Source organism: Lepus europaeus, chromosome 1 (assembly GCF_033115175.1).
Source record: "Lepus europaeus isolate LE1 chromosome 1, mLepTim1.pri, whole genome shotgun sequence".
Lineage (NCBI taxonomy): Eukaryota > Metazoa > Chordata > Mammalia > Lagomorpha > Leporidae > Lepus > Lepus europaeus.
In genome coordinates, this window is record NC_084827.1 from 145,678,571 (window position 1) to 145,694,918 (window position 16,348).

Below are 16,348 nucleotides of genomic sequence, written 5' to 3' on the forward strand. Positions count from 1 at the left end.
AACTGCACCTCAAATTTCCGAATCAAGTATTTTGAATTTTATTTAAGCTTTTAAAAGCTCAAGCTTGAAGCTTTCAACATAAGATTTTCAAAAACTTCTGGAACCCCTTTTGTCAACGTTGGTAAAACATAGCACAGAGTAACCAACAATTCCGGGAGTCTCACCTTAGAGAAGACAGAGATGGGATTATTTACTTCCTGGATTGCTTTCTTAAGGGCACACAGGAGTCACACCTACGTGTTTACACGTGCGTCTGTCCCAACACATCAGCTGTTCCGGGTCAAAAAGAGAAGTGAGCTTCCCTTCCCCGGCCCTCCCCCACCAAAGGATTCGTCCAGTTGGTTTTTCAGACTGGATTCCAAGATCCTTAAGGCCCCCTCTGGCTCAGAGAGGGTGATGGGAAGGCCTCGAAGACGCTCACTGGCTTTTCAGTTTGTTTAGGGAGAGGATCAAAGAAGGAAGACTTGACTGGGTGTCCTGATTTGTTACTATATATGGGTAAATAACACATAAATGTCTTTCATTTGAAGACAAGCTGAACAGGAACCAAAAATTATTCTAGCTCTCGGTCAGAGGCCTAGTCTGCCGACCAATAGACATGGTGGTCCTGGATTCTTCATTGATTATGTCCAGTCACTGTCAGGCAGTTGACTTCCAGCCTTAAAAATGGTGTCAGCTACATAGTCACTGTTTTACCTATGGATCCGGTAGATTTTTGGAGACATGCTTCAAAGAGTTATATTGAGATAATGCTTCATCCAAGAGCTTTATTGCAGAGCAGTCACGAAGGCTGCTACTGTTTCACTAGTCTTTCACCAAAATGTTGTTCTGGCTCCCAGATATAACCGGCTACGGGCTTTTAGGATTGGCAAGGTGATGCCTACATGGAAACACACGGTGACAGCACCACCCAACATCTGAGCTGTGTTGGCGTTGTATTCCAAACGACTTTTACTTTCACACAACATCTTAATTAAAAACTAGAGCTTCGGTTTGGTAAACCAGAACATAGACCGGCTCCTCTTCAAGTGCTATGAACATTATCATATACCAGTGAAAACCCAATGCCATATTCCAAGCTGCTGGCCACAGAGAAAACAAGCAGGGGTGAATTTGGTAGGAAGGACTGGAGTTAGGTCTGGGGTCGTTTCCAGCCAACATTCCACTGCCTGAAGGTCAGGAATCCAAATCCTTTTACATCTGAGCACATCGGGGAACAGCTGAATGCCCGAGCTGAGGCATAAGTTAAGCTGTCAAGTGTCTCTTGTCAGTAAAGATACTTATGTATCTTGTCTTATGTCAGGCAAAGGGCAGTCACTTCTGCTTGCTCAGGTCCCCAACTCCCAACGTGATATCCTAATACAGGGTGATGGTGCGATGCTTAGAGAAATCACTTTAGGCAGTGATTGTGCAATATTTAGGGAAATGACTCTATGCTCTGTCTCAGGATTACAAGTGAGTTAGTGCGGACATGGGTCCAGGACCCCAGAAATACACTGGAGTTTCCCGATAAACTACAAACACTAGAAGAGGTAATGCTTGCTCCTCGGATACAGGAGCTGATGCAATGGGACACACACCTGTTTCCTCCCCATTCCCTTGCTGATCTTTCCGTTATGTCTCCATGTCTGCTCCATCCACCTTGTCTCCCCACTCACTCTTCTTTGTCTTTCTCTGGCTTTTTATAGGTGTTGGGAGTCCCTACGGAGGATACCTGGCCTGGAGTCTCCAAGCTACCTAACTACAACCCAGGTAACACTGACACAAGCGTCTGCACGCTCTGAGAGTTGGCAGTGGAAGGAGGCATTGGCCACACAGTGTTCTGCTTGCATTGAGAACTTAATAGCAAAGAGAGACCTAAATGGATTTCTAGATCCTTATATTCCCTGACCAATCCTTTTATGAGAAGCACTCTGAAATAGTAGTTGAGGTTAGATCAGTGACATTCTGTGAAACAAACAAGCTAAAAAAGAATTTGAAATGACTATCATTTCACATCGAATTCCAAATACACTGGCTCCAAAGAACAACTCAAGAGATGATCTCACTTTTGAGCCTCCGGGTTATCATGGAGTTTATTTGGTAGATCAGTGAACCTCATAAAGTATGAAAGAAAGCTAATACAACAGAGAGGGGTGGGTAGAGGCTCCCCAGGCTTAGGACAAGCCAACTCAGATGGCTCTAGATTATTCTTACCAAGAGTTCATCCATTTCCTCTAGAGTCGGTCATTATCTATCACACATTGGAGTCTCTTAGACTGGCTGTGGGAGGTGGATTTGTAAGTGTCGGAAGTACTGTCTGTGAGGAAGTCGTTGAGAAATGGCCCCAAGAGTCAGATTACCCAAGAGTCACATCAAGGGTCCTGAGGAGGAAGGATGAGCCACAGGACGAAGGGCTGTACCAGGAGCTGGAGGACAAGTAAAGGCCAGGCCAAAGCTGGACTCAGTGGCAGGATTAAAGGGGAGATAGATAGAAGCGTACTGATAAGGACAAGGTTAGGATGCATATGCTCGAAGCCATATTTACTGGTCTTTATATTCTTCTATTCTCAACGTGACTTAAAATAAGGTTCTCCCAAATTGTTGTCATTACTAACATTGGTATAAGATTTTCCTGGCTAGTGTCCAGGTGAGTAAGAAATTTAGATATTAACAGAAGAAAACAAAAGACATGGGGAGCTGGGATTCTTTTCTTCTCGTCTCCAGCATCTAACACTTTTGCTAAAGCAGCTATGCACTGGGATCGTGTATCTTGAACAGGCCAGGGTTACAGGAACTCTTCACAGAGCTCAAGACTAACTGCAAAGTCCTTAAAACTGCTTTGTGAATGGTCCTTTCCATTGCTTAATGGCCTTGGAATCACTTACGAATGGTTTCCTATTTTGAATGCTTTTGCCTGAGTTGAACGGTGAGAAAAATGTCCCTAATTCCAAAAGTCTTGGAATCGTGCATTTTCCTTTTGCTCTGTGCAAAAACCAAAGGTTTTGCTCTTGTAGAGACCGTGGTCCAGTCTACAACAGTAACTCCTGTCTCTGGGTACAACCTGGTTCCTGCCTGCCTTGTCCAGTCAACTCTCCATCTGGGTGCAAATGGGACCCTTTCCTTTCCTCGGCTTCCTGACATGGATGCAAGCAGAAGGCTAGGGTGACAGATGGGCGCGGAGAGCAATGGGGATGATGTCAAAACAAAGCTGCCATTTTCAGTATGAGCACAGGTTGTTCCCCAAGCTTCACACGTGCGGGTTTTAGGTTGGTCCAGGCAATAAACAAGAATCTCTAATACAGAGTGCTTTGGTGAGAATAATAGTGCTGGAAACTTGGACAAAATGCTTCCCTTCTGGTTTTTGCTAAATAAGACACTGGGGTTCCAATGAAATAGAAATACTTTATGTTTTTCATTTTGGTCTTATTTCTAAGTAATGTCTCAATTTCTATGTATAAAGAAAATTCTCCAAGCCCAGCATTAGTATGCTCAAACTCTGCATCGTTTTTCTAGTAGGATTCAATTCCTCTCAAACCAGTCAGCATTTTGAAGCACCTGCCATCTGCTAGGTGCTATGCAGTGTTGCTGGGGCTACAGGGATGGCTATGGTGGATTCCTGCACCTCTGGAGTGGGGCTTTAGATCGATTTGTCCACACTCGTTCACCAATTCTCTTGTTTCTGGGGTACTCATTTTTGAACCTTGCTTCCATAGGCTCAGGGAGCTTGTGCTATGGGCCAGGTTGAGCTTAGGTGAGAAAGGGAGTTGTAACCTTAGTCACACCAAGATTTCTAACCATCTTTATGAATCTTAAAAGTCCAGTATGTCTTGGGCGTGGGATCGGTACTATTGCTAACTCACTCATAGGACTGTGTTTCAAAAGGGCCATTAACATGTGTCAGACAGGAGCATCCCCTGTGTCAATCGTAAGATCCTTTTGGGCCCCACCCACCCATCCCCATTCTTGAGCTGTGGCTGCTGCTGCCATTCACCTGAATTTCAATAATTAAGGGGAACCAAAGAGGAGATGGGAGCCAGAAAAACATCACAGGTGAGACCTGTGTTAACACCATTCTGGACAAGCATTCTCTTCCATTCCTTTTCATTCTAAGGAGTGGCACCTCCAAACTTGGCATTCAGCTGGTACAATTTTGAGGGAGCCTGGTGGCTCTGGACTTGAGGGACCCACCAGTGTCCATCCATGTCCACTCTGTCGTTTCTAGCACCGTTGGGACTCTGTCTGGGAGAACAATATAGCTTCTGTTTGTCCAGGGCTTTTAAAAATCACCTGGTGCTAATGTCGCGGGGTAAGTTTCTCTGATGAGTTACCTCTGTTTTCTTAGGGTTCTGGGAGGCAGGTTTCTAGCCATCAATTCAGGCTCTTGCGCCTGATTCAGTCTGAGCAAGGTGAGAGGGCTGCGTGAGTTTTAGACTGCCCCCTTCCCTCCCTCCTCGCTGGCTTCCTTCTCTCCTTCCCTCCCTCCCTCTCTCCCTGCCCCCCCTCCTGCCTTCCTCCCTTTCTCTCCTTTCTTCTCCCCCACTCTCCATTCTAAGCAAGCCGGCTGAGAACTCCGTGTCCTCCACTTCAAAGGGCCAGTTGTCTTATTTTGATGTGGGCAGATTGAGAAGTAGGCTTTGAAAAGTAGGCTTTTTTTGTTTAATCTTTTCTCCTGGGATAGCTTTCAGAGCACTATATCCAAGTGTCAGTGAGGGGGTTCTGAGGAGCACAGATTCCCAGACTCTCAGCAGGATCATTCTCTAACAGAAATATAAAAGTGAAATATTAAAAACCCTGGAACGTGAACTCCATCTGCAGAGTAGCCCGTGTCTTGCCTGTTCGCACCATGGGAAAAAAAAGATCTTGAAAAAAGAGGGAGGAGAGAAAAAGTGCTTTGAGTAAGAGGTTTACAGGTTTAGTAGAGCATAGTAACACCCCCTCAAAGAAGTGGGTGTTGCTGTGTGACCCCCCAAAACGCTCCTGCTTTGACTCTGCCGCCGAACACTCAGCCTCCCTGGCAACACACCCCCTTTTCACACGCGAACCAAGGCGCCCCTGATTGGCTCAACAATAAACCGGTCACACTTGCTAAAAGGCTGCCATCTTTCACACAATTAGCCAAGACACATTAATCAAACTGGCGGGGAACTGGGGCTGAGCTGGCCGCCTCTGTGGGGGAAGGGAGAAGTGCCAGCGGCGACGCCTGAGAGAGGCCACAGGAAGCCAGAGGGAATTCTACCGTCAGGGAGCCAGCAGAGGTTCGAGTCCCAGTTGCTGCCATGACTGAGATGTCCTGGCTCCGTGGCCCAGAAGACCCTTGAAGCTCAGAGCACACGCGATGTTCATCTTAGGCTAAAATGTGCCAAGACCATGGTGTGAATTTCAACACTGGACTCCCATGGGCAGTTTTAGAAAATTCCTGCAGCTTTCTTAGCGCCCCCTTCCACGCCCAAGAAAAGGCACCTGCGAGTCACAGTCATTCCCCTTTTGTGCCCCCAGCACTGCGGCGGGGCCAGGTGGTCCACAGATCTGCCACGCCATGCGGGGTGGGGCTCACTGAGCAAACAGGAAGAACGCACGCATGTTTCCAAACTAGGGAAGGAGGCAGAGTCAATTAAGAGAAAGTCCTTACTGGCAACGTGCTGTTGTTGAACGAAGTCTTTGAAGGACATTAGCCATAGTTCATTTTGAGAAGGAAATGTGTCAACATGAGTATGTTCCTCATCATGTTTTCTGGCTTTTCCAATGAATTCCCTTTGGACAGATTTTTCCCAGTGGCGATAAGGTCAGACCTTGGAGACCGGCTCGCTACAGAATCGTGTGAGGCTTTGAAGAACATCAGCTAAATATTTAGACATTTCCCGGCTAACGCGAACGCCCAGGCGCTGTCTCATTAGACGCAAAGATCCCGTGATAAAGAGAGACTCTCCTGCTGCCCACATGATTGCAGCCCACTTGTGGTTTGTAACGTGTCATTGATTGTTTCATCCGACTCCTCTGGCTCCCCTGGAAGGGCCTGGCGCGGCTCTGTTTGCTTCCTTAAACACGGTTTTTGAAAGCGCTCACGCTGTGTGAGCTCAAATCCTAGCATTAATGTACTGCTGAGTTCATTTCGCCACACTCAAAAGCGCTGAGTTTAAATCCCTCTCAATTCCATTGGAGGCACCCGAAGACTTTATCCTGCCCCACTAATGGTTCCAAGTTTACATCTAGATACTGGGGGTCAAGGACGGGAGAGGATTTAGAAATAGCAGTGCATGACATTAGTCAATGCATTTGCCAAATTGGCAATTAGTGTTCTTGATGTGCATGCAAAGCATTTTGTTCCTGTTCTTTGATGCTTGTTCCCAGAGAGAAGGGAAGAGAGTCCTTCGAGGCCTTCAAACTTTTTAAAGAAATAGCTGCTGAAAATCATGCCTGCTTTGTGACAGGAGCTCGGCGGCGCGGAGGCTTCTGGGGTTATCCTGGTGCCTTCCCTCCCAGGAAAGAACACCGCACGCGGGAAGTTCTTCCACTGGAAGAACGCAGCGGAGCTCAAAAGGCAGGAAAGCGGCAGAAGAAGCCCGGTGGGGACCACAGTCAGCCGTCCTGTTAAGGGACACAGATCCTGGCCATGCCCGGCTCTTTTTCGGCGTGCCTGTCGTCCCCGCTTCTGGCCACCAGGTGGAAGCAGGCAGTAACAGGGATGCAACGCCGGCATCAGCCAGCCAGGCCGCCTCTGTGCCAAGGGCTTGTTTGGACTTTAAATCCAGCGTGAGAGCTTCCTGCCTCTGACACCCTCTGTGGGACAGGGGGCGATTAAAATCCAAAACGATCCTCATCCCCTAAAGGGCTGGGCGGCTTTGTACTCGAAGGGTTCTGATCCAAGTCTCGGTGCGTTTGCTGCGAACACGATCTGAGCTCATCAGGTCCACGGCGCCAGGTTCTTCAGTGAGGGCGCTATTCCGCGGTGGGAACCTAGTGAGGAAGAGAGTAAGCCCGGCGCTGACCACGGGCGGAACCTCTCTATGGAATGGCACGTGCAAGCGCCCTGTTGCCACCTGGGGGCACTTGGAGAAGTTCCTTATTTCTGGAGGCTTTTCTCCCAGGCCCACGCAGAAGCGATGCCTCATTGCAAACCTCGCTGTGCTTCCACTGGGGCTGTGTCCCTCTGTTTATCTTGCAGGGCAGTGCCGAGAAAGAAAGAAAGAAAGAGAGAGAGAGAGAGAGAGAGAGAGAGAGAGGGAGGGAGGGAGGGGAACAATGGAACGGCCTCTGGCACCGTGCCGGGCTTTCAGTAGGTGCTCAATAAAAGCTGGCTCCCGTTCTGTTTTCTGCATCTCTAGATGTCCCATTGCTCAGGGACAAGCGTGTGAGAACTGACGCCTCCCAATGTCTTCACTTGAGGCCCCTCCAGAAGCCTTGGTCTTTCTAGCTGTTGGGCCCATCTCCAGGGGCCAACATTCACTTTGGTTTGTGCTTACTTGGGCCTCCGTGGTGCCTGAACTGCCACGTGGTAGGAGCAGACCTCAGCCCTGTGACACTGATCTCAGTCAGCATGAGCGCCTGTTAGGGCTGTCTCTGTCTGGCAAAGGGTCCATGCTGCCCTCAGCACCTGCACCGCTACCAGACGGCTGCCCATGCTGGGCCCACGCCCCTAACCTGTGTCATCTACGTGCCACGTAGTGGGCACCCAGCAAGGGCTCCGAAATCTCAGGCAGCATGAATGTTCCCGTTGTTCATTGCTCCAAACGTGGGGAAGTGGGCAGAAGGCTGGAGTTTTCTACAGAGCAAACCCAACCACGTCTGGTGCCTTTAGCATTTCCCACATGCCCCCTAACCAGCGCATTAGTGGGTGCTCAGTGGATGTTTGTGAAATAAATCAACGACTGGGAATTAGACGCCGGGGTTCCACTTCCAGCTGCACCCTCTAAGAGTAATGATTCTGCTTCCGACCACTTTGCTAAGAAAGAATCTCTGAAGAGTTCTGCACCTTATTCCTGGGTAATAGTAACTATGTTTATCAGCCACCGCCATGCATTAGGCGTTTTACATACATTACGTTACTTTGATTCCCAAAGGCCTAGCAGGAAGGCCTCATCCCTACTGCACCCATGAGAGAGCTGAGGCTTCCAGAGGTGTGCATCACGCCTAGGGTCACCCAGCCAGGAAGCGGCCGCCCAGAACATCCAGGCCTTTTAGACTCCAAGGTGAAGTTCACCGCGGTATTCCGCATGACCTCAACAATCAAAGGGCAACCGTATTGATTTGGTCGTTAAAACAATGCCCTAGACTGCAGACCAGCTAAGCACATTTTTCTAAGTCTGGTTCCAAATGACCCTGTTCTCGGATCTGTGAGCTTGGCGCCATGTTCCTGGAATGCAGTGTGAGTGCAGTCTCCACCCTGGGACCCCAGCGGCCCTCCCTCGCCACAGCTAATGAAGCCACTGGCGCTCACCAAATCTCTGAAGCCCGGCTGGGCTCATTACCGTCTCGCTTCTGGAGTGCAGCCGAAGGCTCCCGGGGAGTTACTATTAACATCTTTATTAACCCGTCCCCCACATCAGTCAGTGAAATTAATTTAGATACACAGCCCACTTTGATCTTCATTAATAGTTTCTTCTAGTTTCTACATTTATTTTTAGTTTCCTCATCTTTAATTTATTTGGTGGCAATTATTAGTTTTTAATTGAGGGGAGTAGATGATCTTAATTAAGATTAGGAAAATCGCAAGTGAGTGAAAGCAGGTATAAAATATTTTTTTAAAGTCAAGTGCTGCCCATATGTATAATTTTTACTTATCAATTTAAAAAAAATTTAAATGTTACAAGTAGTAAAGCAAAACCTTGCTGTATTCTTTCCAACTTCAAGAAGAAAGAAGCCTAGTGGTGCTGAGTGTCACGGAACTGGCTTCAAGCAGAGGCTCTTTCCCTATCTTCACAGCCAGCATCTTGCACGGTCAACCTCTGTAAGACGTAGAGTAGGGCACAGAAACGGGCTATCTGGAGTAACTGACATTTCCCCCCCATTTTGTTTAAAAAGGCAGAGAGTCAGAGACGGAGATCTTTCATCTGCCTTCTCACTCCCCCAGATGCCCACAACAGTCAGTGCTGGGTCAGACCAAAGCCAGGAACCCAAAACTTAATCCAGGTCTCCCACATGGGTGGCCGGGACCCAAGTATTGGAGCCACCATCTGCTGCCTCTGGGGTGCACACTAGAGAAAGCTGGAGTTAGAATCGCGACTCCAACCAGGCACTCTGACATGCAATGCGAGACTCCCACGCAGGGAACTTCAGGGTGGTTTTGAGTGGAGGAGACATTAGCGGGGCTCCACAATTATTAGAGGAAGATGGCTTTCTCCAGATGAGCAAGAGAGGGACTTCTCAGACAAAAGAACTAGACTCAGAAGGGCAGGAAAGCAAGGACCCAGCCACGTGCCCCTCAGCCACAGGGTCACGGTCTGGAAAGGCATCTGCGAACATCACACAGTGAACTTACCCAGGTGGTGTAGGTCACTCGCTCAACGTGGCTTCTCCATGCCATGAGGAGACATGGGAGACACAGACGTACGAGGCTGCTGCTGGCCTGCCATGGTACACTGTGTTTTGTTTTGTTTTTGTTTTTGTTTAAAGATTTATTTATGGGCCGGCGCCCCGGCTCAATAGATTAATCCTCCGTCTGTGGCGCTGGCACCCCAGGTTCTAGTCCTGGTTGGGGCGCCAGGTTCTAGTCCCGGTTGCCCCTCTTCCAGGCCAGCTCTCTGCTGTGGCCCAGGAGTGCAGTGGAGGATGGCCCAGGTCTTTGGGCCCTGCACTCGCATGGGAGACCAGGAGGAAGCACCTGGCTCCTGGCTTTGGATTGGCGCAGCATGCCGACCGTAGCGGCCATTTTGGGGGTGAACCAATGGAAGGAAGACCTTTAAAAAAATTTATTTATGTATTTGAAAGGCAGAGTTGTTATAGAGAGGCAGAAGTAGAGAGAGAGAAAGAGAGAGAGGAGAGAGAGAGGTCTTCCACTCCTCAGATGGCTGCAATGGCTAGGGCTAAGCTGATCCAAAGCCAGGAGCCAGGAGCTTCTTCCAGGTCTCCCACATGGGTACAGAGGCCCAAGGACTTGGGCTATCTCTTGTTGCTTTCCCAGGCTATAGCAGAGAGCTGGATGGGAAGTGGAGCAGCTGGGACTTGAACCAGCACCCATATGGGATGCCAGCACTGCAAGTAGTGGCTTTACCCACGATGCCACAACAGCAGCCCCATGGAACACTGTTTTAAAGTCAACTTTTTCAATCAGAAGGAGTATGGTCTAAAACAAGTGATGTAGAGTATAGCAGAATACATAAACCAGTAACCTAGTCACTTATTATCAAGTATCCTGTATTGTATGTGCTATACTTTCATATGACTGGCACACACAAACATAAATAGTACATTGTGCTATGATGTTTGGACTACTATGACGTCATTAGGCCCCAGGAATTTTTCAGCTCCATTTTCATCTTGTTGGGCTGCTGTTGTATAATCAATCCATCATGGACTGAATCTTCACCAAACATCACATAGCTGTATCTGATAATACACAAAGCATTGCTCAAGTTAATTGGAATGTTGCCTTTGTGCTGGGCCACATATCGAGATTAACTAGAGGTAGAAAGGTGGAAATGGGGACCAGATTGGCAAGTGCCTGGTAATCATCTTAACGATTTGGACTTTGACCTATAAGCACAGAGAGGGCATTGGATGCTTTTTACCAGGGCATGAGATGACAGAGTTTAGCTTTAGAAGAAGTTGCTGGAAGACTCCATGTAGAATTGGGTTGATGGTAGATGAGACCAGAAGCAATGTGGCAATGCTTTAGAAGACAAATTGCAAGTCTCCAGCAGTACAGTGGCAAGGGGTAAAGAGAGAAGAGGACACATCTACAAAGCATATAGGAGGTGGTCAGTGGGAGGTGTGACTGCTTGGATCTGAGCTGGGGGCAGAAACCTATCTCTGATGGGTGGGAGCATGATAGAGCTATTGACTGCCTTAGGAAATAAAGGGAGAAAGTAGTGAGGACCCAGAAGATTTCAACATTGTGAGGTTAAGATACCTGCAGGACCACCAAATGGAGATATCTGAAAATCAGTGAGAAATGCAAGCCTGTAATTACAAGAGGACAATCTAGAAATACACAATTGGAAGTCATCTGCTTAAAGAGGTGTTTAAAGCCCCAAGTGTGAATTTAATTGCCCAGAGGGCAGTGCTCAGAGAAAGGGGAGAAGGCCAGGATGGAACCCCACACTGAAGAGCCAGGAAGAGGAAAAGGAGCCTTTGGAAACGGAAAAGGACTAAAGAGGACAAGGAAATCATAATAAATAATACCATGGAAACCCTACCATAAGCTCGCTGCGGGAGAGCCAGGTACCGTGTCTGCGTATTCTCATTGTGGAGCCCAACAACAGCATGTGGTAGCCCTTCCATACAGAAGGAACTTCAAGAAGTTCATGGAATAGTGCAGTTTTAAAAGAAGCTAATTTTGATGTGAAACATTTTTAGAACTCATGCAGTTTTTTCACGATATGCTTTTTGTGTGGACATTTGATGGCCCCATATATGTGTAAAGACTGCAGGGGAGGGCAGATGTCAAATGCTGCATCACTGACTATGATAATTGTGGAAAAGCATGCTCAGGCTAGAGCGCGAAGGTCATTTGTTGCAGTGGAGACATTCACCGTGGTACTGGCCCTGAGAAAGGAGACTCCTGACTGAGCCCAATGCTTCCACCTGCCCTTCCTGACATAGACCTTAGGCACAGGATTCAGGGGATGGGGTATTTTCTCAGAAGCCACAGAAACTATGAGTTGCAGCACCAAACTCAATGTCAAGGAGTATCCTTGGGGAGAGCATCATCTCACAGAGTCCCAGTCACTCAAGGAAGGATCTAAAGCCCGGCAAAGGCTGCTTAGCCAAAGACTAAGGGAGCTGCTGTGTCAACTCCCTGAAGAGTGGAGCCAGCAGCAGGGAGGGATGAGTGTGTGTGTGTGTGTGTGTGTTTAGGGTAGGGGTGAGGTGCAGGTGGGTGAAACAGAGCTACAGACTTTTTAGTTACTGCTTGAGATAGCAAAATAAAGCCAGCAACATTATCAACTATTTAACCATATGGTATCTCAAGAATGTATTGTATTCAGGAAATTCCAGAGATGTAGTTCATAGACCACACTATAAGATAACCTTAGGGTGCTCGTGGCAAGTCTATAGTAACTAGAAAATGTTTTACCTTGAGCTAAGACTCCAAATGGTCCCAGGGATGTTTTATCAATCAATCAACAAATCTCTGTTGACTAAGGTTACCATACTTGAGTCCGTTGTGAAATGAGCTTTCTAAATCCTTTCTGGAAAAGGGACTGCTTTTCATTGTGACAGCAATCATCCTGCCCCTGTTTTCATTTCATCCCACTTAGTTTGGAAATTAAAATGTTCTGCTTCTTTACTTTTCTTTTGCAACTTCCATGGCTTTTCCTGTCTTGAATTCCAATTGAACTCAAACGAGAGAGCTCTTTTCAAGAGAGCTGCAGAGGGAGGAGATGGAGAAAAATCTGGTGTAATGATTTAGTATCATCGTTGGAAGGAGAAGGGAAACAAGCTACCTCCAGACCTATTATTTTTAGAGGCTATTAAGGCCAGAGGAGCAGACTTCTCTTGAAATGGCGCTGTGTAAAATGCCTGTCTGTTTGTGGATCATTCTCGCATTGATCGCTTGCAGCTTAACTACTGGGAAAAATCAATGGGAGAGAGACAAGGTCATTCAGCGTCAGGTTATCTGCATCAGAGCGGGAGGGTGGTCACAGACAAGCACTGGGCTTGGGCTCAGCTTCCTAGCAGCTCCCTGGTGGGCCCTGAACACATCAACCCTTCGATCCCACTCATGGAGCTACAGAATAGACATGGGGGGGGGGGGGGAGTCAGCACAAATCTGTCCCGAGTTCAGGAGGTAGTTACCCCCAGGTCCTGGTAGAATTTAGGAGAATAGAGTCCTCTTGCTTTGTCCTGCTTCCTCCTTCACACCCTCCAGCGGCATATTAAGCACATGACAGACACCGCGTTCTGCAATGTTCATGTGCACTGATGAATGGAGTTCTCACTGCAACCTCACGGGAGGAAATGAGCCTCTGGGATGTGTGCTGTCGCTGGTGAGGGCCGAGCCTGCCCTCACGCTGGGTCTGCAGCCCCTCTGCTAAGCTTAGCTCCTCCCTGGAAACATCTGGAGACCATTAAAGACAAAATAACCGCACCACAGCTAACCAGCGCCTGGACCCTCCCCAGCAGCAGGGGGGCGGGGCCAGGACTGCCTGGTTTGTGGAGTCCCCCAGGTGAGGTTCATGAGCAGTTCTGCCATGGTTAGACCACGCCACCTCTCTAAAATGAGGGAAGAAGGGGGCCGGCGCCGTGGCTCACTTGGTTAATCCTCCGCCTGAGGCACTGGCATCCCATATGGGCCCTAGGTTCTAGTCCCGGTTGCTCCTCTTCCAGTCCAGCTCTCTGCTGTGGCCCGAGAGGGCAGTGGAGGATGGCCCAAGTGTTTGGGCCCTGCACCTGCACGGGAGACCAGGAGGAAGCACCTGGCTCCTGGCTTCGGATCAGCGCAGCACCAGACATAGCAGCCATTTGGGGAGTGAACCAATGGAAGGAAGACCTTTCTGTCTCTCTCACTGTGTGTAACTCTACCTGTCAAATACAAAACAAATAAACAAAAAAGTATAAAATGAGGGAAGAAGAAGAAGAAAAGGCCGAGACTGACATTCACGGAGCCCTCCCCAATGCGACCTGCTGCACCTTACCCAATCGTCCCATCGACAGGTGCACTGATGCCCATTTTACAGACTTGGAAACTTGCTCATTTACTTAACCAGAGAGGTGAAGCAATTTCCCTCAAATCCTCGAGTTCGTAAGAGGAAAAGAAATTGTCTGAGTCTGTGTTTCTGTTCCCACACCAAACAGCAAGGAGACACACCTCTGGCTGAGGATCCAGAAGAAATCAAACCAGGCTTATCCGAATAGGAGCTCAGAGCAAGTCAGAATTTCAGTAGAGGGAGGTCCTTGTAGAAGGCTCCCAAGGACAGCCACAAGGCAGAAATCTGGGAGAGCAGGGAGAGAACCGGGGCACATGGGCAACGAGGAAAGATGTGGATTATCCGTGCTGTGCTGGGTCTCTCCGCCCTGTGCCGCAGGAACTGTAATGTTGGATCCCTTCTGCAGATGGGAAGAGTGAGGCCCAGTTAAAGGCTAAGCAACACCTTCAGGTCACACCGCTGCTACAAGTGGCAGGGCAGGGACTCAAACTCCAGGTGCAGGGTTCAGCCCTGCCGTTTACGCTGCCCATCATCACTTTTTAAAGGAAGACAAAGAGGAAGGAAAGGCAAACTGGGTTTATTTTGGTGAATGCTCGGAGCAGCCACTTAGGATCCTTGCCTCACTGAGCTCTTTCAGCATCCTTGTGGGGAGACCCCTACCTGCAGCCTAGGTTAAGGACCCCGAGGGCGGACAGGATCGGTGTAGTTTGCTTTGAGCCTCAGTAGAACCGAAGCAGCACAGTCAGTTGGCAGCCCCTCATGCGTGCTCATTTAGCTAACTCCTGACGTGGGCTCCATCCTGACGCGGGCTCCAGGACAGCATGAGAGGTACAGGTAGTAGCGAAAGGCCGGGGTGGGCACTTAGCCCAGTGGTTACGATGCCACATCCTCAATCAAGGTAGCTGAGTTTGATTCCTGGCTCCGGCTCCTGATTCAGCTTCCTGTTAGCGCAGACCCTGGGAGGCGGCAGTGATGGCGCAAGCCACCCACGTGGATGGCGTAACCAGCTCCAGGCTTCAGCCCTGCCCAGCCCTCACTGTTTTAAGCATTTAGGGAGTAGAATAGCTGTTAGAGCTGTTAGTGCTTCTCTCTCTCTCTCTCTCTCTCTCTCTCTCATAATGTTAATTTTGACAAAATACTCTTGGCCAAAAAAGAAGCAAACAAAAAACCCACAGCACGTAGAGCTCTAAGAAGGAAAAAGAGAAGACAAGAAAGGGTTGAAATGGACTTTATTATGTTGATTGGAAATTGCAAAATGACAGAATGAGGAAGTATCCTAATTTTGCTTGGTCAGGGAAGAACTGTAAACAGGCAGCAGATAGGGACTTTGGAAATAAACATGCTAAATAAATGCCCGCTTCTTATCTTTACAGACTATTTTGAATTCAGCCAAAATCATACTGCACAGAAACTAAATAGCTTGTATATACAAGTGCTTCCCTTAATACCCACCTGGGACTATAAAGTGCCAGCCGAGTGGTCCACACTTGATTGCATCTGACCTTGAAAACCCAGCTTAAACCGCCTTCTTTGATCACTGCTTTCACCCTACAGCTCTTAGTACTATAAATTCAATTCTTAATTGAACTCACTTCTGAAATTCCAAAGGAATCCAGTCGTCCCTCGCTAGGCACAGGGGATCCGTTCCAGGCTCGGCCTCCAAGGATATCAAAACCCACAGATGCTCAAGTCTCTTAGGTAAACACTGTCATCTTTGCATATATATATAACCTACGCACATCTTCCCGGATCATTTAAATCATCTCTAGACTACTTAGAAGATAGAATACAATGCAAATCACTGCTCTGTGTATTCTTTAGGGAATGATGGAAACAAGCCCCGAGACAGGTATTCTCCCAAATACTCGTATTTTCCATCCACGGTTGGTTAAATCCCTGAGCACAGAACCTAGGGGTTAGGAACTGATGGCAAGGGCTGCTTACATATGCCTTTTATTCAAATAATAAAGTTGTGTGAAAACAGGCATAGAAGCAGAAAGATTGATTCCCCATTTGCACTGTCACTATGCTCTGAGGAGTCTCCCAAGTCTTTCCATGCACAACCCAACACGAATTCGTCCGTGTTCTCCCAATACGTCCCGTGTTGCCCAACTATGACTAAGTTCTTCGTTGTGATACATAGTCTTGGTTTATCCTATTTGTATAGGAGCTGGGAGAAGAGATCTCTTAAGACCAAAGCAATTACATCATTCCAGGCCTAAGAAAAATACCAGCCAGCAATATTATTTTACACGAGAGCTGAACTGCTCTCTGAGTGCGCAGTGGGAAAGACGGGGGATTTGGTGAGGAGCAGCATCAGCGTCCATCCTCCACAGCTCCTCCGAGGCCTTGCCTAGAGAAAGCATTCAATCCGTGAATGAGAGAGAAATTGTTCCCTTTCAGAGTCGGTGCAGTTGGGGTTAAACAGTGGGTTAAATACTGTCAATACCAGGGATAATAGAAACACATGCACCCAAGTGTAAATGTTATAGAGTGCGCCCAAGAAAATTCTAACTTCTATTATCGCCCACTTTGGATTACTCCAACCAGGATTCATTCCC

General features: G+C 48.0%; 1 protein-coding gene across 1 annotated transcript in view; it reads left to right on the top strand.

The window, feature by feature from the left end:
• The window catches only part of CDK15 (cyclin dependent kinase 15), a 104,882-nt gene that overhangs the window by 65,495 nt on the left and 23,039 nt on the right, over nucleotides 1–16,348 (top strand). The window contains exon 11 of the mRNA XM_062190028.1: nucleotides 1,689–1,752. Coding sequence (XP_062046012.1) covers nucleotides 1,689–1,752 — 64 coding nt within the window. The remainder of the gene's footprint in view (nucleotides 1–1,688; nucleotides 1,753–16,348) is intronic.